Raw genomic sequence first — 17,466 nt, 5'->3', positions numbered from 1 at the left:
AGTTTATGTGTATAGGTTAAGAATCACCCTGTATACTAGATGAAGTAAGTCATAATACAACATCTTAAACATGGTTATGGATGAGTCAGAGAACAAAACTATTTCAAGATAGATTTCACCACGAAACACTTTCGCGAATTTCTAGATAGAAAATTAACCAAATCATTGAAATAAATCTGCATTCTTAATTTATAATTTTTTAATATAAAATTTGGTTGCATAATCACATAATACATTCACTAACAGAACGTTTGAAAGTGATGTATCTTTCACATATTACCATTTTGTCATTCGAAAGTTAAATAAATTATTGTAGTAATCATCCTTCGAATAACATAATATGGAAATTTAATAAGAATGAAGATTTTTCATTTCCAATCCTTTCTCTTTGCAAATAAAAATAATTTAACTATAATCAACTAAACCAAACAAAATGAAGCATTAATAATAATAAATATTTCTTTTTCTTTAGGGAAGATCATCAAACTTATCAACCAATGGTACTTTTCAAACGAACAAAACACCATAAAGGCTCAATTTATTGTCTTGCTTGGTCCCCAATCGGTGACTTAATGGCAACGGGTTCCAACGATAAAACCGTAAAATTAATGCGTTTCAACGCGGACACCTCAAACTTAGAAGGCGAAGAAGTTGAATTAACAATGCACGACGGAACAATTCGCGATGTATGTTTCTTGGAAGACACCACAAATAAATCAAGCCTTTTAATTTCTGGCGGCGCAGGTGACTGTAAAATTTACGTAACCGATTGTACGACTGGAACACCTTTTCAAGCGCTCAGCGGACACACTGGCCACATTTTGTCTTTATACACATGGGGCGGTGCTATGTTTGTGAGTGGTTCTCACGATAAGACCGTACGATTTTGGGATTTGAGGACAAGAGGCTGCGTAAATATGGTCACGCCGATTACGGTACCGGGAACTAGACAAGGTTCGCCCGTGGCTAGTTTATGCGTGGATCCTTCCGGGAGACTTTTGGTATCTGGACATGAAGATAGTTCTTGTGTTTTGTATGATATAAGAGGAGGAAGAAATATTCAATGTTTTAAACCGCATTCAGCTGATACAAGATCAATTCGATTTTCACCTTCAGCTTATTATTTATTAACAGGAGGTTATGATAATAAATTGGTTCTTACAGATCTTCAAGGTAAAAATTAATTAAAGTTTAATCAAATCAATTAAAATTAATTGTTTTGTTATTTTTAGGTGATTTGACTTTACCTTTACCTAGTGTAGTGGTAGCACAACATCAAGATAAAGTAATTTCCGGACGTTGGCATCCGACAGAATTTTCATTTTTATCAACGTCTGCTGATAAAACGGCAACGTTATGGGCGTTGCCGCCGATTTAATATTATCTATTTTAATCAAATCGATTTTGTTGTTTGGTTTTTAAATGTAACTATGTAAGTCTGAACAAAACGAAAGAAAAAAATATGAAATGATTCACATATATAAGAGATCTTTTTTTTTTTAGTTGAGTTTTAGTTGTGAAAAATCATCAGCACAAAATGTATTCATATTAATATATTATTAAAAAAAATAATATTTAATAGTAACGATTAAAAATATTGTTAGTAATATGTACTATGAGAATATTATTTACTAGCTTTGTCTGTTTTTTTTTTTTCTAATAGGGGAAATTTTGTAATTATTTGTTTATTGTTATTTATTTACTTTTTTATTGGTGCTACATTCATTTTAAAGATAACCTCGTTTTTTTACCTTTTTAATATAAAAAGATGTTTATGTAAAGCTTATTGTTAGAAAGTTAGAATGAAAAAAAGAAAGCTTTCAATGTACTCTTTTTTTGTAGTAGAAAAATGAGTATTTTCATATTTACATATTGTATATACATAAATAGATGATTTATCATTAAAAAAAACAGCTGTATAATAATTATATACGTACGATTAATAATTATTATTAATTAGTGATATTGTAACCCAATCTTTCTGACCCAACTTTTTTTTTCATTTTAGATACGTAATAAATCTTTTTTAAAAACTTTTACTACATTGACCATTTATTGATCGTAACGGAAATTTGTTACTCATATAATATGTATTATTATTATTATTGTCGCTTAATAAAGCCTTCTTTACAAAAAAAATATATGTTGTTTTTACTATTATACTTTTTCCTCTTTCTTTTTTAGAACTGTTAAACCGCTACATAGTCCTTCCAAGTACTGTAATTATAAGCATTATTTCTCTATTGTGTTACTAGCTCTAGTAGACAGTAATTATTGGATTGCGGCCATTATTTGAGCTGCATATGGAAAAACTATCTGATCATTCCTGAAGATAAAGTTATTATACCCCAGAGAGAAACAGAAATACTAAAATACAAGTAGAAAAACTTATCAAAAAATATGATGAATTTGGAGAATTCACTAACCATAGAAATACCAATGGTGATTGTAGAAGATTATGTCTTGATTGTAGGAAAGATGAATTAAGATGCAGAAAACAGAATATTCACTTTGAATTCTGTTTGTCTTTGGAATCATTACTAATAGATGCAGGATTATTAATACTGTTGGGATGTAAATCTGATACATCCCAATCTGCTGAAAAGAAAAATACAATCATTTTACCCATAACAATAATGACGTACAAAATTATCCATATAATAATACTGAACTTGCTTTTTCTTGGCAATATGAATGTATCTAAATAATTACCCAAAAAGGCATGGAAGACCTGCCCCCAGTAATAATATCCCTATATATAGCAAGCTATCACCTTCAGCTAGATACCTATACTATTGACAAAAGTAAAGGTGGTCTGTATACCTAAAAGTGGTAGGCATTCAAACGCCGATCCCAAGGCATACAGACCAATTAGCCTAACTTCATTACTCCTCAAAGGAATGGAATAGGTAATTGATCAATAGTTTAGGACTGGAGTGCTTGTCATTAATCCACTCCATCCAAATCAACATGCTTATCAGAAAGCAAAATCAACAATTACTGAAAACGGTCAAAATAAAAAAAAAAGATTTTTATTGTTTTCTGTTTTATCTACAGAAATCTATACAATATGGGAAAACTGAGGGATAAAATAAGATTTGTTCGATAAAAAAAAACACAAATCAGTAGATTGTAAATACTGCAAATCAAAGTATAAATTGATCAACGTAAATAAAATGAAGAATCACATTTTAAAGTGTATGAAATGTCAAATGATGTAAAGGCCCAATGCAAAACAGATTGCATTGCAAATTGGAATGCAACATTCATCGTTGACTTCCTCATCGGCATCAACATTATCATCAATGACCTCAATAATAACATTACTGATTATTTCACATTTAGGAAAACTTGGATAGTAGATTGACCAAAGCAATATATGCGTCTGGAACACCCTTCTCTATTGTAGAGCAACCACTGTGGAAAGGTTTTCTTTATACTTTAAGACCACCTTATACATTAGCTTCCCGAAAATCTCTTTCAACAACATATCTAGATCATGACTACGCTGTATTAAAACATGAATTAAATCTGATCTGCAACCTTAATCTACAATATGATGGGTGGAGCAATATTAGGAGTGAAACCATTATAAATTTTATAGTAACAAAGTCAGAACCAATTTTCGTAGATTTATAAATACTAAGACACATCGGCATACCGCGGAATATTTAGCTGGTAAATTAAGCGAAATAATTGAAAAATATGTGTAATAGGGGACAACGCTGCAAATATGTAAAAATCTTCAAATATGTCCAAGAAATGTATAGTCATATAATTCCATTAGGATGACCAGCACATATATTTTTTTCATTTACTGTGCCGGGATGTACTGAAGTGTGATTGTATTCAAAAATTTATGAACACTAATAGTTGCAATTTCAAAAAAAAATCAAAACCGTCCATATTCTAAATGCCTTATTTATAGAAATTAATAAAGAAAGAAAAGTGAATATTGCGTTAAAACTGCCTGGTCTATAGTTCTCTCGCCTGCCTCGAATCCTTTAAAAAATCAAAAATATCACTTCAACCCCTAGCTGTAAAAGAAGAATCATCTGAATTACTACCTGGACATATGAAAACAAATTTATTAGATAATTTAACATTTTGGCGTAAAATTGACGCAACCATTCGAATACTGAAACCAATTGTGGAATCTTTAGACAAATTTCAAACACAAAACTGTATTGTTTACAAAGTTTGTGAATATATGTCAAATGTTGAAGTAAATTTAAGAGAAAATCTTTCCGGAAGTGATATGAACTTGAATGAAAACGATGATGCCAATATTTTGAAATCATTTGAAGAGAGGAAAGAGCCATTTTCCACTTGCATTACTAGATCCATTAAATCAAAATTCAAATTCATATATAAAGTAACCGCAGATTTGAACGTCGATTCCCGTGTAAATGTTATGACAGATTTAGCAAATTAAAGCTGAAAGCACAAATTATGGTCCAAAAGCTCTCTGGAGTTGTATCCACTCTACATCTCTAGTTTCTTGGTGGAGAGGACTGTGTGGTACAATGTCGTTATGTAAAGTTGCTATAAGAATTTTAACTGTACCAGTTTCATCGGCGGAAACTGAAAGATCATTTAAAACTTTTTCGTTCATTCATCATAAAAGACGAAACAGATTGACAACCGAGCGAGCTGGAAAGATTACGTACACAGCTCACAACTGGAAAATCAAATATGAATACAGTAAGTCGATGCAACAACCAAAACCAAGTATCATATGTTCATATTCTGCTGATTCTGCGCAACTTTCTGATGATGAAGATGATAGTGTTGATCTAGAAATTCAAAGTTCGGGTTTTGAAAGTGATGGAGATACAGACTCATCACAATGTGCAAACATCCAAATGAACAAAAGTTAAATTACAACAAATGAACCTGAATATATAGGTTTTAGATAGATAGATAGTTTTAGTTAAGTAAGAATATTTTGTTTTGTTTAAAATAAACTAAATTATTAACGTTTAACATTTCGTTGCTTTCGTCTGGATTTATTTTTAAACGGTCTAATTTAACAACAATTTGTATCTTAAGTTGACAAAGTAAAAATATTTAAGTATATACCGGGTTGATATGATACCCTACTTTAAAATTGTAAAATTCGAAAATATTGTCGATCATTTCAAAAATTTATTTCTCAAAAACTAAAAATGATTTTTCAAAACGGCTTTTTGCATTAAAAAGAGGATACTTTAATTAATAATTGGTGATATTTCCACAAGGATCCTTCAAGAACTTAATTGTATAGCGAATTTTGAAAATTATCGATGAAAATTGCAACATCGAAAATTTTATCAAAACTTCAAATATTGTTTTCTCAAAAACTAAAAATTATTTTTCAAAACGTGTTAATTCATTGGAAAGAGGACACTCTTATTAACACTTTTGGAAATTTTCGTACTCATATTCCAAGAAGTGAATTTTATACGAATTTTTAAAACTTAATCGGCGAAAATTGCAAAATTCGAAAAAATTGTCGATCACTTCAAAAATTTATTTCTCAGAAACTAAAAGCGATTTTTGAAAACGGCTTGTTACATTAAAAAGAGGATACTTTAATTAATAATTGGTGATATTTCCACAAGGATCCTTCAAGAAATTAATTTTATAGCGAATTTTGAAAATTATCGATGAAAATTGCAAGATCGAAAATTTTATCAAAACTTCAAATATTGTTTTCTCAAAAACTAAATGTTATTTTTCAAAACGTGTTGGTTCATTGGAAAGAGGAGACTCTTATTAACACTTTGGGAAATGTTCGTACTCATATTCCAAGAAGTGGATTTTATACGAATTTCTAAAACTTAATCGGCGAAAATTGCAAAATTCGAAAAAATTGTCGATCATTTTAAAAATTTATTTTTCAAAAACTGAAAGTGATTTTTCAAAACGGCTTGTTGCATTAAAAAGAGGATACTTTAATTAATAATTGGTGATATTTCCTCAAGGATCCTTCAAAAAATTAATTTTATATCGAATTTTGAAAATTGCAACATCGAATATTTTATCAAAATTTCAAATATTGTTTTCTCAAAAACTAAAAGTTATTTTGCAAAACGTGTTGATTCATTGGAAAAGAGACACTCTTATCAACACTTTGGAAAATTTTCGTATTCATATTCCAAAGTTGTGGATTTTATACGAATTTTTAAAACATAATCGGCGAGAATTGCAAAATTCGAAAAAATTGTCGATCACTTCAAAAATTTATTTCTCAGAAACTAAAAGCGATTTTTGAAAACGGCTTGTTACATTAAAAAGAGGATACTTTAATTAATAATTGGTGATATTTCCACAAGGATCCTTCAAGAAATTAATTTTATAGCGAATTTTGAAAATTATCGATGAAAATTGCAAGATCGAAAATTTTATCAAAACTTCAAATATTGTTTTCTCAAAAACTAAATGTTATTTTTCAAAACGTGTTGGTTCATTGGAAAGAGGAGACTCTTATTAACACTTTGGGAAATGTTCGTACTCATATTCCAAGAAGTGGATTTTATACGAATTTTTAAAACTTAATCGGCGAAATATGCAAAATTCGAAAAAATTGTCGATCATTTCAAAAATTTATTTTTCAAAAACTGAAAGTGATGTTTCAAAACGGCTTTTTGCATTAAAAAAAGGATACTTTAATTAATAATTGGTGATATTTCCAGAAGGATCCTTCAAGAAGTAAATTTTATAGCGAATTTTGAAAATTATCTTCTTTACAAGGAAACTAGATGAAACTGCAACAAGAGATTTTATATATCGTATTGGGATTGTTACAATGAGGTTGCTAATGGTAAATAAAGTTGTATTCAATGAAAAAAGTCCTATTGGGGTTGAACTTGACTATTACCTGCAGTGTCCAACACCTAAAAGAGATACTAATTCCTGTGAATGGTGGAGTACTAAGTAATAGGTGTTTAATATCCCGGCAAAGCCGAATATTTGGTATCCGGCCGGATTGTAAAAAATGGCCGGATACCCAGTATTACTGTGTATAGGTAATGATGAGTGATGAACGAGCTAAATAGATGATGCTCCCAGATGCATCAATGTGGAAAATTTTTCAAAAATATGAAAATTAGAAGAGTGTTAAAAAAAATCGGTATCCGGAGCATGATACAGAAAAATTGAGTAGGAAATCGCAAGAGTGGAGAGCTCACTGCTCTCAGGAACCAATAGATCACTACAAAGAGATATTGGACATACACCGGTATAATGAATAATAATAAGATCAAGTGTGTTTAAAGAAAAATTTTTATGGTAGTTTAGTTGGTTAAGACCACAAAGAGAAAGAACATCATTAATAATAATAATAATAAGTACGTAAAATAAAATGATTTACTTTTTTCGTCATTATCTTTATTTAAAGAACGTAAATAAGACATAGGCAACCCAATTTGTTACTTTGCTAAAGGTAATGCAGAAATTTAATAATTTTTGAAATGATTAGTTATATAAAATCCATGAATTCATCAATTCACATTAAAATTTAACTCTTTATTTAAACTAATCTCTATAATAACTTTTTTAATGTTAAAAAACATTACTGTGATAAGTGATAACCTTATTGTATCCTCTTATTACATAGTAACTAGTTAACTAAGGATGTACTTAAAAAAATGATATATTTTTAGAAATATTTAAAAAAAATTAACGTAAATAACTAATTGTGTTACGAAACATTTACTTTAATAACTTTTAAATAATTAATGTTAATTTATATTATTACATCTACTTAAGAATAGATGTCGCTGTCAACACTTTTTCATTAACAGAAATCTGAGAAAACCAACCCACCAAAACGCATTGTTTAGAAATCATGTAATAATATGTGAGGAAACCCCGTAATCTACCTTTTTTTGAAACTTTATTTAATCTTTTTTTTTGGTAAGTTGATAACAAGCCCTCGATAAACATTTACTAATCGCTTCCTTACAGTGTTTTAACGGTTTTAACGGAGAAAATGGCTACAACCAAGTCGAGAAAACGCCATCATAAACGCAAACACGCTTCCACCGCCGCCGCCAAAGTGAACTCAAGAAATCGTGAGACCCGTACTTGCGTCGAAGAAAAGAAACGACAAAGTACTCGCGTTCAAAAGAAAACCACAATGAAAAAGAAGAAAAAAAATGAGGAATCTTTTACTAGATATGTTCACACAAAAATGCGGTTTATGAAAGGGTTGGGTTTAGATTTTACAAATCCGGTAGCTGATAGTTTACCAACAATAAAAACGACCAATAATAACGACGATAGTTTAGGTAATAACAACCAAATTGATTTAGAAGTAATTAATGAGACTCATGTAATTGAGTACGATATAATACGTTGTAATTTATGCCAGTTGCAATTCGAATTAGAAGATGGTTATAATGAACATTTATCCGATTGTCATCCAGAATTACTTTTATTTAGTTGTAAAATCTGTTCGGTACGATTTCTAAATCGTACCCTTCTCCAAAAACATAGGGTTAAACACGAAGGTCCTTTACCTTACACTTGTATGAAATGTAAGGATCGATTTCCAAATCTTGAAGCATTAACTGCTCATTTACGTAGACATGAAGGTAAATTACCTTACACATGCTCAATTTGTCATGAAGCATTTGAAACTAAAGCCGATTGTCAAAAACATTTAGATGTTCATGAATTGAGACCTTACGGAAGTGCTTCTCATTCAAAAGTATTTACCTGTAAAGATTGTAAAAAACAATTTCGAAAACCCTGTGATTTACAACGACATAGTCGAGTTCACACAGGGGAAAAACCTTACGTTTGCGCTGTTTGTGGAAATCGGTTTCAACAAGCTCATAATATGACCAAACATATGATCGTTCATACGAAAGAAAAATTATTTAACTGTGAAATTTGCCAAAAAAAATTTGGTAGAAAAGATGTTTTAACACGTCACATGTTAACTCATTCTGTTACTAAGCCTTTTTCATGTCAGAGATGTATTAAAACTTTCGCTAGAGTTCAACAATTAACTAAACATATGAAAAAATGTTGTATTTAAATTTCAAAACGATGTTACTCAACTTACCAAAAAAGAAAAATGGAATGAAATCATTTTAAAAAAGAAATGTATCCCCAAGTGCCTAATTACTTGTAACCACTGAGATTATTGCCTTGAATAATGAATAACTAAATGGAAATTTTATTGATATATAAAAAAGTATTGAGCTTCCAGATGCTTTTAAATATCTTTGTTACTTATACTGGAATAAGAAAAAATGAAATAATGGGATATTTCTTCTCTTTAAACGAGGATATATTTTATATTCTATACAAACATGTAACTAGTGAATATTAGTAGTAATATTTTTAATTTCTTTTTATTTAGGTTATAACTTATACATAATATACAATGTAATGTTAGTTTTTATATACATTTTTACTCAAATAAAGATTTTTGATTAAATTTTGCGTTATGTTTTATTTGTTATTTAATTTAATTATAGGTTATTTATTTATTATTGGGACACAAACAGGGAGGATATCCCCAGCGAAGCATCCTCATAAAAACAAAGCAGTTAACTACATACTAAGCAAAAAAACGGAAAAAAAATAACAATAATTATAACATTAACTATGTAAAATAATAATAACAGCAGTGAATAGTTGCTAATTAAAAAAAATTACAAAAAAAAAAGCGAAAAATATTATATAATTGCACTACAATACAGAAGTTAACAACTAAACGTTTCGTAATAGTAATTCTCTAAATGAGCGCAACGAGAGTCCAAATAGAGTAACATGGTTGAAGTTCTGATTCTAAGTATTCAAAAGCCGAACAATAGGCGAGTTTTGATGAGCGTTCATGTTCGATGTGCCTAAAAGGAATGTTGTATTCCGCCGGGTGAAACGCTGTGGTACATTAAACTTCAACACAGACAGAAGGTCAGGTGCGTCCAGCAAGCCATTGACCAGTTTGAAAAGAAAGATTAAGTCAGAGACTAGCCGACGCTGCCGCAGGGATAAGAAGTTAAAAACCACACAGCGTCTATCGTAATCGCAATAGGGAAGATGATATTTGTAAGCCAGATAGCGTACAAAGCGTCGTTGACCCGCTTCGATGCGATCACGATAGACGGCGTACATAGGATTCCACACTATGGAACCATAGGATAATACGCTATTGACAAATGCCATATAAAGAGATTTAATGCTTGTAAAATTGGTAAACTGTCTACTTATTCTGATAACAAACCCTAGGTTACGCAGGGCTTTCGTCACCATGACTTCGATGTGAAGCTGATATCTCAATTTGGCATCAAGTATAATGCCAAGATCCTTCACTCTGTCAGTAGAGATAATAGGTCTACCATTAAAGTTGTAATTAAAATTAATAGGATAGCGTTTCCATGTAAACGTTATTTTTTGGCATTTGTCATAGTTCAAATAAAGTTTGTTAACGCGACAGTAATCATGTAGACGATCAAGGTCCTCCTGGAGCCTCAGGCTGTCATGACTAGAGCTGACTCTAGTAAATATTTTATTATCATCCGCATAGAGCAGGAATTTGGAAAATTTAAACCAAGAAGAAATGTAGTTTGTGTAAATTAGAAATAATGTGGGCCCAAGGTGACTTCCTTGAGGCACACCAGATGAGATGGGTTTGTAGTCCGACAAAAAGCTACCCATCTTAACTGCCTGACTTCTGTCAGAAAGATATGACATTATCCAGCGTACAATGCCGGCAGGAATGTTAAAGGAAGACAGCTTTGTATAAGAATTCATTTAAGGTAGAATGAATAAAATTAACATAAGACACTAAATTAGACTCAACCGATCTTCCAGACAAGAAACCATGTTGTTCAGTAATGAGAGAGTGGGCAATAGGGTGGTTAAATTAATCGCAAACAATTTCTTCAAAAACCTTGGGAATAGACGAGATAATAGAAATTGGACGGTAATTAGATACCAACTGTCTATTTCCTAATTTAAATATTGGAACGACAAAAGCTGTCTACCACGCGCGCGGAAACGTACCTTCGAGTAAAGATTTTGAAAAAATAAGAAAAAGTGGGGTCGACAGTTCGGCAGCAAACTCCCTCAAAAAGGAAGATGGAATACCATCCCGACCAGAGCCAGAGGACTTGTCAAGATGGGTCAAAACATTAAGGACTGTGTCAGCAGAGAACCAATGTGAAACACCCAGGCCACCGAAGACCATTGAACGATCAATACTACCATCTACGAAAACCGAGGCGAAATACTCTGCAAATGCACAAGAGATATCAGGATCTGAGGTCACCATTGAGCCATCAACGGAAAACATAGCGGCTAGCAAGCCAAACGCATCCCCTTTCCTGGACTTAACAAAGGCCCAGATTCCTTTGGGATTTTCCATAACCCCCGCCCGAATCGAGTTTAAGTAATCTCTATAATCAGCCGCAATAAGCCTCTTAGACCTGGAGCGCAAGATAGAGAAAGCCAAGTAATTACTATTATGGCGAGTAGATTTCCATTTTTATGGTAAAGTAGCTTTTCTTTAATGACACGAATAGTTGAACGTTTGTACCAGTAAGGAAAACGTTGCTTAGGCAGAAAGCGCTTAGCAACGTCTCTTAATTACATAATTAACGCGGTCATAGAAAACTTCAACCATGCTCTCCACGCCCATCCCAGCAAAAACAGTCTGCCAATCGATACTATTTCAGAAACACTTGATAGCTCCGGAATTCGCGTTCTTAAAAAGAAAGCGAACATTCGGACCATCACTCAGACAAGTGAACATGCCTGATAATAAGAATTCAAACGGTGGATGGTGGCAGTCAGGATCATCCACAAGTGGATCGTTGCAGAGGTGTATGCTTTCGACTCGACCGTTAGCTCATAGAACAAGATCAAGAATTCTATTATTAATATTCGATACATTATTAAATTGACTGAAATTACAATATGAATAAATGTTAAGAAAATCAATTTCGCGACGGTCGAAATTCCCCGTGGGAATTAATACATCATCTTCAAACATAGACCAAGAGATAGTTGGCATATTGAAATCACCTATATAATAACAATCATAATATCCGGGTAGGCATCGCGCACAGCAGATAACCTGGACAAAAACAGATTCAGCGCTTCATCAGCAGAAGAAGGAAGATAAACACAGCACAAGAGAAAGATTAGTTGACCGCACTGAACTTTCAATCACAAATCCTCCGCACCACTTTGCAGACTCGGCATGGGAACGGTATGAAAGCCATGCTTCGCAGCTATAAGGACTCCGCCACCATCAAAATTAAATCTTTTAACCCATTTAGTCCCACGCTACTTTATATTTAAAAAAATCGGTTTTTTTATAATTTTTCTTGAGATAAGATGGAATGAGAAGTATAAAAATATACACAGCTATTTGAATAAAAATTGTTTTATGAGATGGTGCAAAAATGCACCACTGGTAAGATAAATGAACAACACCAAAATTTTTTGATTATCATTTATTAACTAAGTAATAAGTTAGTCATAAATAAGTAATAATAGTAACACAACATAATACTAACAAATACCAACCAATCAAGTATGAAGTTTAATCTAAAAAATATTTAAACTAAAATTGGTGCAAAAACGCATCAATGAGGTGAACAGTATAATGATTTATTTTGATATTTCGCAAACCACTCTTCATGTAAATGAACGCTAAACTTACTACACATATACTGACGTACAAATCCGATAGCTGATAGTTTACCAACAAGAAAAACGACTAATAATAACGACGATAGCTTAGGTAATAACAACCAAATTGATTTAGAAGTAATTAATGAAACTCATGTAATTGAGTATGATATAATACGTTGTGATTTATGCCAGTTGCAATTCGAATTAGAAGATGGTTATAATGAACATTTATCCGATTGTCATCCAAAATTACTTTTATTTAGTTTTATTTGTAAAATCTGTTCGGTACGATTTCTAAATCGTTCTCTTCTCCAAAAACATAGGGTTAAACACGAAGGTCCTTTACCTTACACTTGTATGAAATGTAAGGATCGATTTCCAAATCTTGAAGCATTAACTGCTCATTTACGTGGACATGAAGGTAAATTACCTTACACATGCTCAATTTGTCATGAAGCATTTGAAACTAAAGCCGATTGTCAAAAACATTTAGATGTTCACGAATTGAGACCTTACGGAAGTGCTTCTCATTCAAAAGTATTTACCTGTAAAGATTGTAAAAAACAATTTCGAAAACCCTGTGATTTACAACGACATAGTCGAGTTCACACAGGGGAAAAACCTTACGTTTGCGCTGTTTGTGGAAATCGGTTTCAACAAGCTCATAATATGACGAAACATATGATCGTTCATACGAAAAAAAAATTATTAAATTGTGAAATTTGCCAAAAAAAATTTGGTAGAAAAGATGTTTTAACACGTCACATGTTAACTCATTCTGTTACTAAGCCTTTTTCATGTCAGAGATGTATTAAAACCTTTGCTAGAGTTCAACAATTAACTAAACATATGAAAAAATGTTGTATTTAAATTTCAAAACGATGTTACTCAACTTACCAAAAAAGAAAAATGGAATGAAATCATTTTAAAAAAGAAATGTATCCCCAAGTGCCTAATTACTTGTAACCACTGAGATTATTGCCTTGAATAATAAATAACTAAATGGAAATTTTATTGATATATAAAAAAGTATTGAGCTTCCAGATGCTTTTAAATATCTTTGTTACTTATACTGGAATAAGAAAAAATGAAATAATGGGATATTTCTTCTCTTTAAACGAGGATATATTTTATATTCTATACAAACATGTAATTAGTGAATAATAAATAAGTAATATTTTTAATTTCTTTTTATTTAGGTTATAACTTATACATAATATACAATGTAATGTTAGTTTTTATATACATTTTTACTCAAATAAAGATTTTTGATTAAATTTTATGTTTTATTTGATGTTTAATTTAATTAAAGGTTATTAAATATTTTAATGTAAATTGTTTTTTTATAAATCTATTCTATTAAACAACCACTTCTCATGTTAAGGACCAAGATTTGATAACACTATGTATGTAGTTTCATGTGGGGGTAAATTCCAGGCCCTTTATACAGCCCCACAATTCACAGTTCATTCAGGGGTCAAAAAACCAGCCCAAGGTTTTAATGAACATTAATATACAGTGTATCCCCGTAAGGTATAATTGACGATACATTTTTGAATTCAAATTCCATCTTTTACAATTAAAGTCTGGATGTCATAAAACGAAATATAACCAAGTTTTACGTTAAATGTCCTCAAAGTACCAAAGTTAACGCAAGAAGTTTGTTAACCGTTGCAAGTAAAGTGGTCTTTCTGAGCAATGTACGTTGATTGTACGCAATGTAAAGTTGATTAAAATAAAATGTTTGTTATGTTAAATTATAGCGATATGCCGAATTTTATTAATTTAGGATATAAAAGCAAAATGCAGATTTTTAAATCATAAGATTAACAAAACATTTTCGATCTAAACTAAATTAATATAAAAGCTTATTCAATGATACCAACACTAACACATAATTCAGCCCTTTTCCGACATTGTTTATAACTTTTTCAAATATGGTCCAACGGAATTTCTCTAATAACAGTTTCAATTTTTTGTTTGAAACGGTCTAAATTGTTATTAAAATTTTCAGTGTACACTTTTTGTTTTACATAACCCCAAAAATAAAAATCCATAATAGTTAAATCCGGACTTCTTGGCGGCCATGGTTGCGGACCACATCTATCAATCAATTTTTTCCAAATAACGTATTTAAATAATTTCTAATTAAAATAGTCGTATGTGGGCCGCAACCATCTTGTTGATAATATAATTTATTGCATTTTTCTAAATCCACGCCGGCGCCGTGAAGATAATTAAATAAACAATTTTCTAGTATTTCCAAATATCGGTGTTGATTCAAATTGCCGTTTATGAAGGAAGGTCCAATAACACCGTCTCAAGAAACAGCACACCACACATTCACTTTCTGGGAATACTGGCGTTTGCAAGCTATGTGATAATGTGGATTAGTCTTTGACCAGAATCGACAATATTGTGATGTAACCACTCCATTAGTGGTGAACGATACTTCGTCCGAAAATATTATGCTTTTTAAAAAAGTTCTATATTTCAAAATTTTGTACCCAAGCCACAAACAATAATCTAAACGTTTTGCTTCATCACCTAATTCGATAGTGTGGTTAAATTTTGGTTTATACGGCAATATTTTATTTTCTCGATAAATTCTTTGTATACATGGGATTTACTTATACCGACTTGAACTGCCCTTTTTCTTAACGATACTTTACCGTAATCCATTGCGTTCGTTACTGCAACAATCGACCCCGCATCATGTTCATCTAAAAGCTATTTTTCCTTCCTTTTATTTTCCACATTGCCTGTTTCTGAATTTTTTTTAACAACTCTCTTAATTGTTTTTGTAGTACTAAAAATCCAAATTTTTCCTCAAATTGCCTTAAAACTGCATTGTAACTAATGTTCGCCAATCCATAGCACTGCACTATAAATATTTTATGTTGTAATGTAAACATGATCAATTAATCTAACAATAGGCACAATAGACAATAGGCTAAAGCTAAGCTATCAAATGATAATTGGTAGTTCACTCAGATCATTTGTTTTTATTGTAAAACGGAATATTAGAAAAAAATTTTCAAGAAAAAACTCATTTTTTCTTTTATGCGCTAAATTAATAAAATTCCGCATATGGCTATAATTTAACATAACAAACATTTTATCTTAATCAATTTTTGTTGTACATTGCTCAGAAAGACCACTTTACCTGTAACGGTTAACAAACTTCTTCCGTTAACTTTGGTAGTTTGAGGACATTTGACATAAAACTTGGTTATATTTCGTTTTGTGACATCCAGACTTTAATTGTAAAAGATAGAATTTGAATTCAAAAATTTATCGTCAATGGGGTCATACACGATTTTTTTTTTATTATATTTTCTGAAAGTTTATATAAAAATATAGTTACCGTTATTTTTTTTTTTAATATTTTCGAACAAAGTCATTGTTAAAAAAATTATTGAAAATTTATATACCCATTTGCGCTTTTAAAATTCCCGCGTTGATGACGTACGATTCTCACTTTTGCGTCCCCTGCTACCCGCTCAAATGCGAGAAAGAGATGAACGTCATTTAGGTTGTATTGAAAAGAGATAGAGTGTTTGTAGGTTATGTTTATTATGTTTTGTTCATGGATGTAATAGAGACACTCTATTACATCCATGGTTTTATTTTGACACTGTCACACCGCAAGCGCTATCTAACACTGACAATTTAACTTGTTTTAGGCAGTGCGGTTCCTACGTCACAGAAAAGCCGCGAAATTATTTCGTTTGAATATTTGCTATTTTTCACTTCAAATTACGCAAAATATAAAATTGATCAAAATATTTCTTTTACTTTGTGTTCATGCATATACTTGCATATATCGTTTGACATAAAAATTTTCTCTAAATTTAATAAGTGTGTATGACCCCATTATACCTTACGGGGACACAATCCGGGGACACACTGTAGAACAGAAAGGTGTGTTCTCTATGTCCAAAATTTGGGATTTCCTTAAGTACGCGAGATTGGTACCAGTGTTGCCACACAGTGGAGGCTTAAATTTCTTCAAAATTACCGTATTTTATGTAAAAATACCGTACTTGTACTAAAAATGATAGTGATACAAAAGCTTTTACGAAATAAATTCTATAAAATGAACTGTGCAAACAAATAGGTAAAAAGTTATTTTAAGTATAACAAAATAACTAATAGTTTTTACCATCTTGTTAAATCCACGTTTCTCCGTAGGTATTGAGTGTTTTGGAGAAAATACAAATATCATACGAAAGTATAAAATTTGTAAATAACGTGTTTTTTTCCAAAAAAAAAAACAGGCAATAATATTTTTATTGAAAAGTAAAATGGCAACTGTTGTACCATTTTAGAATCTTGATTAAACAGGTTATCTTTTAAAATTACTTGCCAAGCATTACTGCTTTTTTTCCGTACGATATGATCTACGGGAACGATTTTTAACATTTTCACAAATATGTCTATTATCACTTAATATATAACGGCATCTTCAGAGACTTGGTCATAATTTTATGAAAATAACAACTTCAAAGATAATAATTAACGAAATGTTTTACACGTTAACTGTTACACGTTAATACTTACATTGTATCCCAGTAAACAAATTTGCGTTTCAGAAACATTTCTGATACATATTATTGAAACATGAAATGTTTCTTCGACATATTTCTGAAACATAGTTGAAACGTGTCTGAAACTGCTAATGTCTGGCCCTTTTTATGTTTCATTGAAACGTTTCTATTGAAATGTACCTGCATATGATTATACACATTAAAATCAAAATGGTTGAACTACGTCTGAGACATACATATCGGAATTAATAGTTTAAAAAGTTTATCAAGTTTTACC

At 31.1% G+C, this 17,466-nt stretch overlaps 2 protein-coding genes across 10 annotated transcripts in view; both read left to right on the top strand.

The window, feature by feature from the left end:
- The window catches only part of LOC111417584 (WD repeat-containing protein 47), a 94,350-nt gene extending 92,209 nt beyond the window's left edge, over positions 1-2,141 (top strand). For all 9 annotated transcript variants that reach the window (XM_023049908.2, XM_071199708.1, XM_023049907.2 and 6 more), the window contains 2 exons: positions 473-1,173; positions 1,233-2,141. In XM_023049908.2, coding sequence (XP_022905676.1) covers positions 473-1,173; positions 1,233-1,378 — 847 coding nt within the window. In that variant the 3' untranslated portion in view covers positions 1,379-2,141. The remainder of the gene's footprint in view (positions 1-472; positions 1,174-1,232) is intronic.
- A 5,630-nt stretch (positions 2,142-7,771) lies between these two features.
- Positions 7,772-13,593, top strand: LOC111417609 (gastrula zinc finger protein xFG20-1-like). The gene is made up of 4 exons (XM_071195596.1): positions 7,772-7,899; positions 7,951-9,026; positions 10,933-11,389; positions 12,687-13,593. Exons 2-4 carry the CDS (start codon positions 7,976-7,978, stop codon positions 13,507-13,509), a joined length of 2,331 nt encoding a protein of 776 aa, XP_071051697.1. The 5' UTR covers positions 7,772-7,899; positions 7,951-7,975; the 3' UTR covers positions 13,510-13,593.
- The last annotated feature ends 3,873 nt before the right edge of the window (positions 13,594-17,466 follow it).

This window comes from Onthophagus taurus, chromosome 1, assembly GCF_036711975.1.
Source record: "Onthophagus taurus isolate NC chromosome 1, IU_Otau_3.0, whole genome shotgun sequence".
In the NCBI taxonomy this organism is placed as follows: domain Eukaryota; kingdom Metazoa; phylum Arthropoda; class Insecta; order Coleoptera; family Scarabaeidae; genus Onthophagus; species Onthophagus taurus.
This window is presented reverse-complemented; position numbering and strand designations above follow the sequence as displayed.

Bases quoted from the DNA above. Each gene is read 5' to 3' on its own strand.
- LOC111417609 (XM_071195596.1), top strand. From the start codon at position 7,976: ATGGCTACAACCAAGTCGAGAAAACGCCATCATAAACGCAAACACGCT. The intron at 9,027-10,932 runs AAATTTCAAAAC...GACGGTAATTAG, and splicing joins TATGAAAAAATGTTGTATTT to ATACCAACTGTCTATTTCCT. The intron at 11,390-12,686 runs GTAATCTCTATA...ATACTGACGTAC, and splicing joins CCCGCCCGAATCGAGTTTAA to AAATCCGATAGCTGATAGTT.